The sequence below is a fragment of the Phoca vitulina genome, unplaced genomic scaffold (genome assembly GCF_004348235.1).
Source record: "Phoca vitulina isolate PV1807 unplaced genomic scaffold, GSC_HSeal_1.0 scaffold42, whole genome shotgun sequence".
Lineage (NCBI taxonomy): Eukaryota > Metazoa > Chordata > Mammalia > Carnivora > Phocidae > Phoca > Phoca vitulina.
Window position 1 is genome coordinate 1,117,098 of NW_022589745.1, and position 16,123 is coordinate 1,133,220.

The window sequence follows — 16,123 nt, forward strand, 5'->3', positions numbered from 1 at the left end:
AGGGAGCCCGATGCGGGACTCGATCCAGGGACTCCAGGATCATGACCTGAGCCAAAGGCAGTCGCTTAACCAACTGAGCCACCCAGGCGCCCGGGGCCTGCATCATCCTAATGTAGCCATTCACTTCACGGTTCTATCATACATCCACTTATGCTCATTTACTTGAATGTTTCTAGAAAAATGTCGTTAGTTTTGATCTTCTATCTCACTTTTAAAAATAATTATGTTCTAAGCATTCAAGTTAGAATAATAATTAAAAAAAACCCTGTCTCAATGTCCACAATAGCCAAACTATGGAAAGAGCCGATATGCCCTTCAACAGACAAATGGATAAAGAAGATGTGGTTCATATACACAATGGAATATTACTCAGCCACCAGAAAGGATGAATATTTACCATTTGTATCGACCTGGATGGAACTCGAGGGTATTATGCTGAGTGAAATAAGTCAAACAGAGAAAGACAATTGTCATATGGTTTCACTCATATGTGAAATATAAGAAACAGCACAGAGGATCATAGGGGAAGGGAGGGAAAAATAAAATAAGATGAAAACAGAGAGGGAGACAAAACATAAGAGACTCTGGACCCCGAGAAACAAACTGAGGGTTGCTGGAGGGAAAGTTGGGGGGATGGGGTCAGTGGGTGATGGTGTAAAGGAGGGCACGTGATGTAATGAGCACTGGGTGTTATATGCAACTGATGAATCATTGAACACTGAATCTGAAACTAATGATGTACTGTATGTTGGCTAATTGAACTGAAATAAAAAGAAAAGAGAAAAACCATATCTAGTTGCATTCTAAAGCTATTTCATTAAGTCTCTGCTTCTTTAAATTATGTCAGTTTGTACTTTAAAAGTAGATTATTTAAAATATTAGCCTAAGTAAACTAAAACTGAAAGTTTAATTCTAGCAAATGAAGAGCAGAACCTACAATGTGGTTAAGACCCTCGGTTAAATTTTGCGTATTTGCGAACCTGTCCTACCAGAGCCCAGGGCACACAAACACCCTCGCTTTAACAGTGCTGCCCGCTTCTGCCCGAGCACAGAAGGGCATCTGGAGGAGCGATACTGCTCACACCATCTTTATGAGAAGCTACGGTCAGGTGATAAACCAGGAACCAGCTTCAGAAGTTAATGACTTTGCCCAAAACTGCACACATTAGGGAAGTGTTCATAGGCAATTTGCCAAATGGGTCTACTTCCCAAGGTTCCACACACCGTGTTCCAGGAAGGTACCGCCTGTGATTCTCAGCACGCAGCTCCGTCTAGTCAGTGACACGGGGGTGCGGGCCCACGGTCCATGCAGTGGAGCGGCCGGTGCCTACGTGTGTGCTCTGATGCACATCACCGCACTGTCCCCACAGTCTCAATGCTCTCAGTGTCGTGACAGGAGGAACAGTCTGGAGACCCCACACTTTGATGTATGAGATCTGTGTGCACACACGTATGCACGCAGGTGTGTATGGACATGTGTGCATACCTGCGTGAATGGAACGGGGACCTCAACCTGCTCCGGCAATCATAAAATTCAGGTTCCTGAAGGAGGAACATTAATTTATGTCCTCCACACAGGATTCGCAACAACCAGCCTCACACCTGCCCCATCTAAAACAGCTCTCCGCACTGGCTGAAGCTTCTGTCCTTTGTATCGAGAAATTAGCTCTCCCAGAATTCAGAGTATTGAAGAGCTTTGAGTCCAAGGAGGAAGCATAAGAGAACACACTCCCTTTGCTTTTAAACACATTTGGCATTTCTCTGAGGCAAACTCTAAGCCAATAAAGACTAAATCTAGATTCTTCAGAAAACTCCCACCTTTTTCTAGAAAACAAATGACTTTTAGGAAAGGATTATCTTTCAAATCATATTTATGAGTCTGACACTAAGAGAAAACTGGCTATAAAAACAAAACAACCTTAAATCTATTGCCCAAAGCATGGTCACCACCCTGTGCACATGCCTTTGCACGTGTGTGTCTCACTCATGACGCTGGACGCCCCAGGTCAGAAACACGGTTCTCAGATGCGAAGCAGATGACACGTCGATAAACTATTCCATTTCACAATATTCCTTCCCACCCCGATCTGTGACAAAAGGTGCAGCTTTGTCCATTGACAGACAGGAATGACGCCCCCGTTGGCGCCCCAGGGGTCTTGCCGAGCTTTCAGCCCCTGGGAAGGCACGCAGCTACCCATCCCCACAGCGCCACTGGGGCTGATACAGTAGGCCTTGGGTAGAACATCCAAGAACACGTGAGGTTAAAGACAAGGTGTGCTGCCCTAAGTTTCTGGATAAAGTAGCTAAGATAAGCTAGTCAAATGTGCGCTCGGTGAGCACCGTGCACATCAGTGATGAGCAGTCTGAGCTTGAGTGGGACAGCATCTACTGCCTGGGAGACAAGGAAAGGAATGCTTTCCAACCAGTGCTAAGGACACATGAATCGATACTCGTTTCAGCCTTGACCAGGCAGACTTATTTTGTGAGTAAGAAATCACGAACGTGTCCTGAATAGCAACCCCGGGAACTCCACATCGACACACTGGCCCCAATCACCACTTGATGCGTGCTACTATTTTAAAGATTACCATTGTCTTCCTCCTCGTCGTCGTCGTCGTCGTCCTCCTCCTCATCCTCCTCCTCGTCCTCCACGTCCTCCCCATCCTCGTCGTCATCGTCCTCCTCCTCCTCGAGCTCCTCCTCTTCCTCCCGGTCCCCCTCCTCATCCTCGTCATCCTCCTCCCTGTGCTCGTCCTCGTCTTCCGAGAACTCTTCCTCCTCGTCCTCCTCCTTCTCGTCCACGTCCTCTGAACCCTCGCTCTCGTAGCACTCATCCACCGAGGAGCTGTCGGCTTTCACGGCAAACGGTTTCCGCTTTGGAGCAGGTTCTTGGGGCTGCTTATCCTGTGTTTTTCTTTTTTTAGCCAAGGGGCAGCCATATACGCTGTGTAGAGAGAGAGAGAGAGATCTGTGTCACTATCTTTGGAGGTTAGAGCAACAGGAACCCCGGTCCGGGAGCTAAGGCTTAGCACAAGCGCCATCGACGCAGGTGCAGAGGGTCTGAGCACACACACGCGCACACGCACACATTCCCCTGGTCACCACCACACTCGTCTCCCCTCCCAGCCCTGGTTACGGCCATCACGTGATAACGCGGAGGCCCATGGAGTTCAGGAGGGTTACGGCCATCACGTGATAACGCGGAGGCCCATGGAGTTCAGGAGGACTTCCTGTGAGGCGTTACCTCCAAATCGTGCTGGTGACGACACACACTCACTTTGTTAAACATCGGGCCAAATACGCATTGTGTGTGATGCACATTTTACAAGAAGCCTTAGTTCATGCACAGTATATTAACAAACGTCACTTATGTGAAATATAAAAATATGTGTGTTGCGAGGAAGTTTTGGATGTATTTGGATTTTTCTATTCTACAGACAAAATGGCATCTGTAAACATAACGAAGTCCTCAAAGAAGATGAACCGTGAACACCTATTGCTGAGAACAGCCGCACAATTTAAACATACGAGGGATTTCGTCAGTCCAATCCCAACTTTACAGAAAACAAACTCAGTGTTGGATGCAGTCGTCCCTCAATCATGCTGAAATTGGCCCAAACTCAGGCAAGACACTTAGAGCAGGACCCCCACCCTTTCTCCCAGGAAGGACAATTTTCCAAAGTGACGTTGCTAATTACGGTTCTTGTCTTCCTGGATACCCTATAGATACACCACAGGGAATAAGGGGGGAAGACACGGAGGCACAAAGACAGATGTTCCTTTTGTCTAAAATGAGATGTGTGATCTCTGTGACTGACTGAACAGTCGGTAGGACTCTGATTAGTTTGTTTTCAGACCTGAAATGTGGAATATTTATCCAGTCTCATATGGACACATTTTCAGAGTCTCCTTGGTGCTGGACCCCGGGCCCTGCCAGACTCAGAGGGGAAGGACACAGACGTAGACAGGTGTGAGTGAGACCGTGTTGGAAGCAAGCAGTGTGGTTTACGCGTGCACCGAGTACCTCACGCACGGGCACGCAGGCAAGGGCTGTTGAATGAACGGATGGCGTGTGATAAAGGCATGCCGAGGGCGCTACATTCTGAAAAAAGAGGGAGGGACAGTGGGTCAAGGGAGCTAGGACTTGCCCCAGAAGGTTGAGGCTGGGGGACTTTCGAAGGGGATGCATGGAGCTATTTAAATGCATTTCAAGCAAAACAGAGACTTTGCAAAGATGTGAACATAAGAAAGAGTATGATCAGTGCAGAAAACAGACATAAAAACCAAACATGGGGGTTTAGCGTGTGTGACGGTGGGGCTGGCGGGACCGTGGCAGGTGTGGGCCGAGGTTAGACGCGGCAGACCAGCCTGGGGACTCGGAGACGCGTCTCACCCCTGGGGGGGCATGGGAGAGGGTAGGAGAGGCGGTCAGTGTGCTGACCTGGTGTTGGCTGAGCGTCCTGAGCCTCCGCCGGACACTCAAGTCCCTGATGGGCTCTGGGGGCTCCCCAGCAGTGAGAAGGGGAGCGAGTTAGACCCACGGCAGAGGGGAGGGATGCGCACGTAGGAGGCATTCTGTTTGGAATATGATGCATTTGAGGTGCTGTGGCAGGTCTCACAGAGTGAGGGGTGGACAGACACTCGACTTTGTACCTCAGGGTCCCCAGCTGTAACCGAGCATCTTGCACGCTTGCTTTAGGGATGGAAGAAAAATGTTAGTGCAGTGCCTGGAGCCTACGCGGGACCCGGTGAAACATGGTGACTGCTCTTGGATCACCATCGCGATTTGCATTCCTGCTCAGGAAGCCAGTAATCCAGCAGGCTTGTCCCTCCGCACAGTTTGGACACTTACTATTGTGCTGTTTGTCGCCCCTATCAACACTTCCCAGATAATTCAGACCGGGAATGAAAGGGAATGGTAAGGATTTCATGTCTTAGAAAATGATTTCTTCTGGTTGCTTGGGTGCATTTCATATTCTAGTAAAGACGACATGATTCGTCTGATGCCCTGGAGGACGCTGGCATGCATCGGTGCCCAGAGTTGAGGGACTTCATGCCCATCCTAGCGTGTGACTGTGGTCAGTCCCTTCTTCAGTGTGGATGTCCCTTTCTTCATCTGTAAAGTGAGGGCCACTGGGTGACTGCTGAGACTCCACCACCTCCAAAACCCAGGATGATTGGTCACCTGCCTTTTGAAACTTAGCATCTCTTAGAAACGTAATAATCGAAACAAGAATAATACTTACTATAACCAGAAAAAACCTGAAGAGAATATATATTGGTCTATATAGCATTTCTAAGATGAAATAAACAGAGTTCTGAGCTTTCTTTTGTGTGACTCTTTCCACACACCGGGGAGACTGAGTCAGGGGCCTCGGACACACATGGGAGCGCCTTGGAGGACTGGCTACCCCTGCCTTGCTGTCCACCCCCTCGTGCTGAATGACCACCTGACAGCGAGTCGAGCCCGAGCTCCACAGCAGTCAGGCTTCTGGGGAGATGGCCCTGGTCAGGAGACTGCTAACGTGCCCAGTTTGTGTTTGTCCAAATGAAGACTTAGCAGTAAGCGCCCTTGCTCTTGCAGAGTCGGCCCGCAGCGTCCAGGTCATGATGCCTGCTGGTACCTGCCCATCAGGAGCTCTGTTCTGCATCAGGTTACCTGCACAGCAGGTGCCCACCAGAACAGAACACCAGGCCTCCCGTTGACCATCAGACTCATCTAGATTGCTGGGAAGTGACGTACAACCAGCCAACTCTGCTACTCAGCGATGCTCCTCAAAATGCTCCACTCCAACTGGCACCGGGAGACTCCTTCAGACGGATAAGCCACCACCACAGCTGGGGTTCCTGTTTTATCTCCCCTCCCATCCGCACACACTTAGCTGCCCGAGAGCTCCAGAGGGCCCACTGGCTCAGACCTTAAACGGCCAGGGAGGAGTGTGCAGATTATCCTTAAAAGAGAGGCTGCAATTAGAAGTTCACAGAACTGGACTTTGCTTTGGATAGACAGGCCGCTGGGATTCTGGAAGGCGGCCTGTCTGGCTGAAATAACATCTGGAAGCCTGGGGTCTGAGCTGCAGGACGTTGTAAGTGGGGGTCGGGGGGTGTCTGGCCATCGGGACGGCCCCTCTTGTTCCCGTGGTCAGGACAGGAACCACGGCCCGGCCCCTCCTGCTCTGGTTCATTTTCCCATCTCTGGTGCCCACCACGGCTCCCTGTCCTCTCGAGCCCTTTGCGGTGGCGAGCCAGGGGCGTGGGGAGGGGGAAGGAAAGGAGGGAGAGTAGAAACATCGCTGAGTCAGACGGTGGGAGAAGTGTGGGTGTCTGCCAGTCACCGCCCGAGCCCGAGGCTCACCTAGCGGGTTCCGGTGTCAGCACATGACACATTCGGCAGACAGGGTAATGACGTGGAGGGAACAGCTTTTCCAGAGCCCTGCATTCCTGGCTCGGCTCTGTTAACACCTGGATGGGCTTCCGGACACTGGCCGGGCCTCAGTTTACCTATCTGTGTAATGGAAGTGTTGCCGGTCCCTTGACTGCTACAGTTTCAAAGCATTCAAAATTCCTAAGTGATCTCCTTATTGTTCCTAGTGAAGTATAAATTCTATCATCTCCTACTCTGTTTCTATTTATGATTTTGGAAACCATTTCAATTAAACTTCGTACTGTTGGAGTGAGCTGGCCTCAAACATCCAGTACCCACTGCCAATTCGCATGGCTTGGTGCTCAAAGTCTTTCCCTGTGTCCATTAAGATTACGGTAAATCATGTCTCACACTTAACTGCAAACACATTCCGTTTGCCCCTTTCCTATCGGATCCAGTCTCACTGGCCACCAGCTCCTGGTGCCTACTTTACATTTGGGAGCAAAATCCAAGCCCAAAAGGGAGATTTTATTCATGTGTCAGATAGCAGGTGGATCGAGAACTTGCTCGAGTCCACAGAGGCCTCCTGGTCTATGAGACCCAGGGGTTCGGACTATTCCAGAGCGCGGCCTTGGAGGACAATTCCGCAGCGTGAGTCTGAGGAGTGTGGGTCCTCCGGAACCCACGTTCTGTGCGTACCCTGTCTGCTGATGAGGTGGCCAGCCACCTGGGAGCAGAGAATCCGCACACCCACGAAGAGCGGGTGCTGCCTCCTCTCCATGGCTGGTGCTGCCAATCCAGGGACTGTACAAGTCAGCGTGCTTCACGCCTGTGTCCCACGCAGATTCATCTGGGCTCGCTGCTACCAGCACACACGAGTCTTTCTAAGCAGACAATAGAAACCCACAATCCCGGAATGTCTGCACTTTACAGAAAACACATGGAATGCACGGTAGAGGCTAGGAGTAACTGGGAAGCTGACACCGAGGTGAAGCTCCAGGTAAACGGACGAGGCAGGTGTGTGGCTGGCCGTCCCCCACACCTCCCGCATGCGGGAGCACCTGAGCTCAGCTGAGTGTCTGGGGTTCGTGTTGTTGCTTCAGTCCCCAATTCTGCTCCTCAGTAGGACAGTCAGCCCCCCCCAGCTGTGTATTTCCCATGGGGAACAGTGCAGCCCTGCTGATGGCCGGTGGTCAAGGAGTATTTGTTGAATGAATAGACCATAGTTTTCTCCATTTATTAAAAATGAAAGCACTTACCCCGTTCTGGTGTAATTATGGGTTCTCCTTCAAGAGACTGAGAAAACAGCCTGTGTTTAATAGCTTGTTACATTTCAGAGCTGGAGAGTCCGGTACGGTTCAGCTGCTCGTCATGTGTAGCTATTTAATTAAAATTAAAGAAAATTTAAAAAATTAACTCCTCAGTCATGCTAGTCACATTTCAAGGGTCTGGTAGCCACAGGCGGTGGGTGGCTAGCATACTGGGGATTTCCACCACCGCCAGTTCAGTGGGCGGGTCTGAGCCACAGTGGGTGCTCGGCAGGTATTTGCAGAATGAGCACCTGATGGAGAGGACAGTGGATACTGCAGGAAGAAGAGGAGAATGGCATAGGAAGGGCTGAACTTTGGGAGGTCGCCCAAGATTCCAGAACTCTGACTTCAAGGGAGCTCGGTCTTCTCCTCCAGTCACTGAAGGGAGTGTGTTCAAGTCAAAGTAGCAACGTCAGACTAATCCACCCTGGAGGTCCAGGCCGATACCAGTGGGGAGGCCTTCAGTGAGCCCTGGAGATACCTCTGAGCAGAGCTCCCCGCACGCGTCGGCAGGTGCGGCGACGAGGCTCTGCACAGCCCTGTGGTGTGGCGGCGGCCGGGCGCCCAATCCTCGTCTGTGGGGTATGGACAGGCTCCTTATCTCCGGTACCCACTCCTCCACTCCAGCCCTTCATACAATAGGCAACATTTGAAGATTACAACAGATGCGCTTTCTACTTTTTCCCAAACAGCTGAAACCGCAGAGTGCCTGGCTGCTGGTTTCTCTCAGCTAGCACGTGTCCTGAGCATTACTGTGCCGTCCGCAGGCCTAAAGTTCCTCAGTCGTGGCAGCTTTGACAGTCCTTTGGTGTTAACTTGATTTAAGCGATCTTGAGTCTTTCCTATCAGGTCATTCTAGAAAATTGGTTCTTTGCCCTCAGTGAACACTTACATTTAAAATATCGCGTCTTACACGCTCTCCGGGCTGGTTGCTATACTATTTTTTAATGGTCTCTCACTTGACGTTTTCATTTATCTAATTTTAACATAAGCAGAGGATGAGGTCTCAGTAACCGACAGACAGATTTGGCAGTGTGTTCCTGTGTCATCTCTTCCTGAGGGCGTCAGTGAGAGAGGCAGGGCCCACGAGGCAGGTGGCCAGACCGGGTCACGGACCGCAGGCGCTCCGGGTCACCTTCTCTCACGGACCACGGATGATACTTTTCTTGTACTGCTTGAAGAGCTTCCGCTGTGCTGCGGTTAGAATCATTATTTGGAATAATGTAAATAATATTTGGACAGGATTCTGGAGCCCTGAGTTCTAACCCGGCTCGGCGAGAAAGCCACGGCTCATGGAGCAGTTTCTTGCTGTCTTCGAACGTCTTCACAGATACTGATCCACAAACCCTCACAACGGCTCCGTGCAATAGAAACGATTCTAATTCCCTTTCTAAGGGACGGAGGTTTCCAGTGACTTGCTGAGGGCCACACGGCCGAGTAACACAGAACAGAGTGCTTGACATTCCCTTGTCCCCATGTCCTGCCCTTCTGAATTCTAGAGACAAGTGAAACCTGCCCAGCTTACTGGGGTACTGTAAGGATCCATTCAAACTAGAAGGTGTCTGTTTCTCCGGCGTCTATCCTATAGTCAGCAAGACTTAACCTTCTGGATGAGCGAGGCTGAGCAGCTCCTCCGTCCACGGTTAAGAACGTGCGTCACAGAGCAGCGCGGACACAGCCCCTAACCTCCCGGCACAGGAGCCAACAGTTGTCCGATGGAGGCGACGGGCCACCACGGCCAGGGTGGGGCAGGAGACAGACAGACAGACAGACACACGCGAGCAGCGTGGCTGCCCCTGGGGGAAGGATGGGCCAGGTCTCCACAGATGAAAGAGGCCGACGCCCTCCCACACGCGGGGAGGGCTGTGAGCAGCGTTCGACCGACACGGACGCAGACGACACGGTGATACGTGTGCCTAGATGCGTCTCAGGCTGCGCGTCTCGTCCGCAAGTCCCAAACGCCCCGCGGGGGCGTCCAACTCTGCGTGAACTCCAGCCCACGAGGACTCCCCCCGTGTCGTCCTGAAGAAGCCTCTGCCTCGCTGCTCCAAGTGTCTGTCCCTAGGCGTCCGTCCATCTGGGAAACCCGTCGCCCCGCCACCCCCTCACGGGACCTGCGCCGGATCCGCCACTCTCTGGGCCCAAACTCTCCGTCCTCTGCAGCCTCTCGTGGGGGTGCGGCACTTCCTCCAGGCGCTCACGAGGAAGGGCATGTGAGGGGGACATGTTGGAGACTGCGTGTGAAGGTGTCCCTGCACTGCCCTGTCCATCACGGCTGCCTGCCCGGGGAAAAAATTCTAACCAGCACCGCGCTTGCTGGGTACGTGCGCCGCTTCCTCCCTCGTGTCCAGTTCTTGGTGACTGGTCACAAAGTCCGGTACTATTACGAGTTTCGGTCCTTTGTATGACACTGGGGAGTTTCTGTGGTTCCTTGTCGGTCCCTCTGATTGGGGCACATGTCCACCTCCTGTGCCGTGAGCTTGGCGAGCTGGGCTGATCTGCAGTCGGTTCAGGGAAATTCTGCATTTGCTTCTAGTGCTGTTTTATCCTCACCGTTTCCTCTGGTCCCTCCCTGATTTCTAGAATCTGGATGCTATGTTTTGGGAGCTGCCTCTTGTCTGGTCTTATCTTCTCTGTTTTCCCCCAGAGTTTTGTCCTCTAACTACGAGATTCCTTCGACTTTACCTTCAAGCCTTGAGTTTTATTTCTTGCTATTTTTCATTTTTTCTAAATTTCTTTGAGGTCCTAATTGTTTCCTAAGTATCTATCTTCGTATTTCTTTGAGAATATTACATTTTGGGGGGAGGATTTTCTTCTTTTTACATAATCTCTGCTTTCTCCAGGTTGTTTTCTGTTATTTTGTTTAGAGGCTTTTCCCCCATGTCTCATCTCTGGATGCCCCCCGTGCACAGGGCAGGACCGCGGTGACTGTGGGCGTCAGGTGCAGCCTGACCAGGCTGCTCCGTCTGGTCGTCCAGCAGTAAAGCGCTGGTTTCTCCCCAGCACATGACACGCTTGGAATCTAGTGCGGAGACGCTCGGGTCTGGACATTCCGGGCACAGATGCCCACCCAGCCCTCCTGTCTGTCCTCAACCTCCAGGGACCCAGTGACAAACCCCGTGCTTCATTCTCTCCAGAGAACACTTCGTTCAGCGTATTACATCTCTGGGGTGAAAGAGGGTTGCTCCATCTGGCTCAGGGTCTGGAGCCATAGACTGGGGGGCTGCCTTTATGTACACATAAAGCCAGTTTCCCGGCTGTCGATCCGTCGTCAGAAGTGCCTGGTGCCACCAGTTCTCGAGCTTCAGGGGGTTCCAGAGTTCAGGTCTCCCCAGGGCACCCACGATGCCGCTATTGTTGGGGGGCAGGGCGTCTGCTGGATCAGACAGTCCTCGACTCTCAGCCTGCTGCTTCCAGAATTCCGGTGCTGTCTCCCCTCCCCCATTGTTTTTCCCGGTGTCCCTTTGCCTTTGAGAACCAGACTCTTGGCCGTCGTTTTAGGGAGTTCTTCAAGGCAGCACGAGGTAATAAGTGTGTTCGACTCTTTCTTGTACTTGGACATTGTCTACTGCCTTTTAAAGGACTTGGAAAATGTGGCTCTGTCCTCCCTATATGATTTTAGTTCCCACAGCATGGCCTGGAGCCCCTGTGGTGGCTACCCGTCCCCCTGCCTCTCTCCTACAATCCCCTGCCCACTCATGACCGTTCTCAGTCCTGACCCTTGGTGATAGATCTCAAGGTCCACCTTCTCATAAAGTCACTCCTGACCAGCCCTGAATTCAGGATCCTCTACCTTTAAGAACTCTGCCCCATTAGATACTTAGCACCAACTTTGTAAACCCTACCTTACTGTGAGCTTGACTTCTGGATAGGCGTTTCTCTTATCATCTCAATTCAACTGTTTTCTCTTTGGCTCAGGGACTGTGCCTTATAGCCAATTATCCTAAATCCCCACTGTGCCAAATGATGCAGTGGGTCTTCGATACATCCGTTCTATCGATCAATATTATTGACACTTTTGGTGTGGGCCCACCAGTCTTTAGACTTGATTCCACCAGCGTCTGGCTTTCAATGAAATGCATGCTGTCTCCTCTTCCTGCACAAAACAACGTTTACTATCTTTGCCATTTATGAGACTCGAATGTTGAGAACGTTAGGATAAAATTATCCCAGGAACCAAGCTACCTCTTGGCAGTAAGATTAGAAAATTAAACTGCTATATAAAAACACAGAGACTCTATTTTAGCTAAAAGTCTCAAGTGGTTAACAAGGTTTCCCAAAGTGGCCAGTCCCTTACGAGCCTGTGCCCCGTGTGACAATGACGATTCCCTCGGAGCAGTGAAGTCCGGAGGAGGTAGGAGCCTTGGAAATCACTGAGTCCATCTTCTCAGCTAGAAAATGAAGAAACTGAGGCCAGAGAGATTAAGTGACGTTGCAGCTCAGCGCATGGGTCAGCCTCAGACCAGACCTCTGTCTGCTCAGCAGGCACCTCTCTGTCACGCAGAGTAAAGGTCGCAGTGATCAGCAGCCAGGAAAGCACCCGCACTGCGAGCCCGTCCCTACCCTGCTGGCCTGCACGCACGGCGGCTCGCGCCTCCTGTCCGTGTCAGCTAGAGGAGCGAGCCCCAGGAGAGAACTGCACAAGCAAACACCGTCGTGGGCTACGCTGTCGACAGCTTCGTCTTTCTGAACGTTTCCAAGTGGACGCCAACACTCCTGCTCCAGAGACCACTCGGCCACGTTTGACACTCGCAGTCGAGACCACCTGGTCTGCATGCATCCAGACGAAGAGACTGAGGGCTTTCGAGGCAGCAACTGTGACTGCATCCGTAGGGAGGGATCGCTCCACCCGGTGCTGATGCCGCAGTAACTCCTCACGCTGCAGAACTCTTAGCACCCTGACGTACCTCACCCCGGGCCAACGCCGTCCCAGCTGCTGAGTCTACGCCAGCACGCGCCCTGACCTGTAGTGACGCAGACGAGCAAGAACCGAGAAGCAAGCGACTTATGTGTTTGTGCTGGGGGCAAATATACAAGAAAATCCGTAAAACAAAAAGCTAAAGATTCCCTACTCTTCTTCATCAGGAGCTCTAGGACACGGTACTTTGTCTTTATATGGTCGGTAGGAAATTATTCAATTGTGTAGTATTTAAAATTCCGGTATAGTTGAAGGATTGAGATGTTGACAGGTTTAGTTTGGGGATGGAGGTGATGCATTTGAACATCCGTAGCTCATATATTTAGTAGATATTCAACATTTTATGCACATACACACACACACACGCACACTCCAGGCAAAATATGCCTTTGATAGAAATAGTAAAGCTTCTTAAATATGCATTTTCTAATAAGCTGTTGCAAGCAAAATATATAAGCTCTTACTCCACATAGATTTTCAAAGCGGCTCCCCAGTTTAATGGGCATCAGGCTACAAATAATGAGCCTTAAAATCTGGCCATTATAAAGAGGATTAAAAATGTTTTCTTCATAATGTAGCCCTGATTCTCCTTTCTGCGGCAATGGTTACTTACAAGCTGTTGTGCTTGCACACTTTTGTCGAAGCGTAACCTTACAAGCAGATCCGTCTGCCTTCGGGGCTTCCCACCCCGTGTTTGGGTAATACCTCAGCTGGACCAGCTATGCTCATTCCTTATTTACTTTTCAGCATCCGTTAGAGACGCCGGTCCCCAGGAAGCCCACCACAGACTTCCTCATCGTGCTCGCTGCCCCGCTCACAACCCAGCACCCGGCACACACCGTCCCGGAGCCCGACCCTCACGGCTGTGGGTCTCCCCTCTCCCTAGGACTGTCTGCTCTTTCCCCTAAACTCGGGTGACAAGACAGGCTAGACGTCCTCGCTGCAGGCTCCCCTCACATACAACAGGTGATTCTCCCAGAGTCTGGGGAAAAGCAGCGGGGGTTGCCCTGTTTGTTTCAAATGAGGTGGAGTGACAGCTCACGGGAAAGGTGCTTTGAGCACACAAATTCGGAACATCCACCGTGCTCCTCCCATCAGGATCTCTCCTGGAGTCTCTGAATGTGGCATCTCTGTCCCATCTCTCTCCAGCTCGTTTGTCTTTGTGAGCAGGCTGGTGTCCTCGGGGGGCAGGAGGGGGCCCAGTGTGGCCGCGATGCTGGCTGCGACCCTTGAGGATTCCCAGTCGGAAGGGACGCAGTAGGTGTGGCTGGGTCGCGGGGAGGCATGCCGCACGGCGCAAGCACGCTGCTTTATTGAGGCGTGATAGCCCTGGGAGTCCTGCCTGGCTGTGAGGTCCCAGTGTGTGTGCGCGTGTGTGAGCCTGCTCTGCCTCTCACTACCTCCTAGCGGTAGGTCTTCACCTCTCTCCGCATTGCTTGGACGCTGCTCAGGTCTTTGGGCAACAAGGAGAAGGACCGTCTTCCAGGCCACACCTGCCACATGGCACATCGTCGGTGTGGTTTATCTACTTCCGTTTGTGTTAATGAGCGCTTGGCTCACTGGCAGTTGGAGACGAGATGTTTTGGTGGAAAGGTGCTAGCCCTCCCCACGGGCCCCCCACGCAGCACTAACAAGGTACTGAGGCTTCCTCGTGGGCCCCAGCACTTTGCCCGTGGAAAGGGGACATCTCCTGGAGGCATCTTCCGATACAGCCAGCCAGACCTGCTGTGTTCATTGCGTTAGGGTAACAGCTGAGTTGTAGAACTTCTTTCTTTTTGTAAGAAAGGCAGTGGTGGTTCTTTTACATCCTGCGGAAGACCTGCAGGGGCCTGGAGAGGAAGAGCCAGTGCACGTGGACCCCAGCCGGGCGCTGTCACCGGACCCCGACGCGGTACCGGCTTACCGTACATGATGCCGCCACGTGGCTCTCAAATCTGTCTTCACATTTAATAATCCTAAATAGACAAGAATGTTTTTCTACAGGTTTCTTCCCCCAAACTGCCTACCTCTCCTCCCTGAGAGTAGAAAGACAAATCTTAGTTATATAAAAGCCAAGGTTCTCAGACGTTTTACTCGGGAAATGAACACTGCTGTGGGACCAGAGGGCTGGTCTGGAAGCTTCTTCACGTATTGTAGGCCCTTGTGGGGGTCGCTGCATAATATGGGTCTCGGGTTTCTCCTCTGCAAAGACGGCGACACCACTCCGACCCTTGGCGCCTTCAAAGGCCTGGAACGAAGGACCACGGACCAGGTGTCTCAGGGGCCCCTGGAAGCACCGAGGTGATGGAACAGGGACGTCCTTGTTCCCAGGGACACTTCTACTGAGGGAGGGGTTTGAGAGGCTCAGCAACCTGCCCGACGGCTCAGGCCCCTTCCTTCTGGGATCCTGTGGTGTTTCCTCGAACAGTTCCTATTGCCATGAGGTTCCTCACGTGTTTTATTGAAATAACAGTCTCCAAAATTTAGACTACCAGACACTAAACAGAAACGGGGAAGGGCCAGTGTGCACAGCGTGGGTCTGCGTGGGGAATGTTCATTCCCCAGTGTTGGAGAGATGGCAAGAAAAGTCCATGGTGTCATATTGTCTCATTGCCGGAAATACAAACAACCAGAACCCAAAACGAAAAGACCAGATCCTACGGGCCATTCAGAGCTGCTGCTTCCAAATAACGTGCCCGTGGGCTTTCTGGGGCCACGTGCAGCACGGTGTGGCCCAGAACCAGCCGAGCCCCTTGGGAGAAGCCTAAACTCAGACGACCCTGCTCCTGCCCACTTCCTGGCCTCTGTGGGCCGAGGGCTTTGCCATCTGAAGGCTGGGTCTGGAGAGACAAAGGGGGGCTGGCCGCCTGGCAGTCTGCCTGCCCACTGCATGGACTCAGGAGCAGAACGGTCCCGGTGGAGGCCGGGCCCAGGGCTCACTGAGGAAGGGTGCCCCCTGGGTGCTCTGTCTCAGACTCCAGGACGGCCGGCGTCCCACCTCCAGGGAGGTCAGCCTTCGGGGGGAGACTGGCCGCCCAGAGTAATCCTGTTTCTCCTAAAAGGACTCTTGCATAGAAATGATTTCTCACCGCAGAGCTGAGAACCATGTGGCCTTAGTATTTCTAGTCCTTCCATGGCGACGTGACAGGAAAATGTAAGCCGCCAACAGACAGGCCAGCGTGCGCTGTGCTGAGCAGGCTGGCGGGAATTCTCCTGCTGGCAGCTCCGTGGGCCTACCCAGCGGGGCGACCCGGGGTCGGGTTCTGCCAGCCGAGAGGGCAGCGGCCGGGCTGCACGTCGGGGAGCAGAAGGGCCTCCGGAGGAGCAGGGCCCCTTCCCCCGGATACGCTCGCTTACTTTGCTTCTGGGAAACGCCCGAGTGCCACAGAAACTAGTCAGTGTTAGAAATTGGAAGGTTCCGCTGCAAAAGGAGGCCTCTGACCTCACGTATCTGACCACAGACAGACTTGCTAAGCTTGAAACCGCAGCTGGGCCAGTGAGGGGCTGGCTGGGTGTGGCATCTCGGCTTCCGCTCCCTCGGGAAGGACCCTC

At 52.2% G+C, this 16,123-nt stretch overlaps 1 protein-coding gene across 13 annotated transcripts in view; it reads right to left on the minus strand.

Annotated features, from left to right (window-relative positions):
* MYT1L (myelin transcription factor 1 like) overlaps window positions 1-16,123 on the minus strand; it is a 418,649-nt gene that overhangs the window by 98,385 nt on the left and 304,141 nt on the right. For all 13 annotated transcript variants that reach the window (XM_032430012.1, XM_032430004.1, XM_032430005.1 and 10 more), the window contains one exon: window positions 2,589-2,944. In XM_032430012.1, coding sequence (XP_032285903.1) covers window positions 2,589-2,944 — 356 coding nt within the window. The remainder of the gene's footprint in view (window positions 1-2,588; window positions 2,945-16,123) is intronic.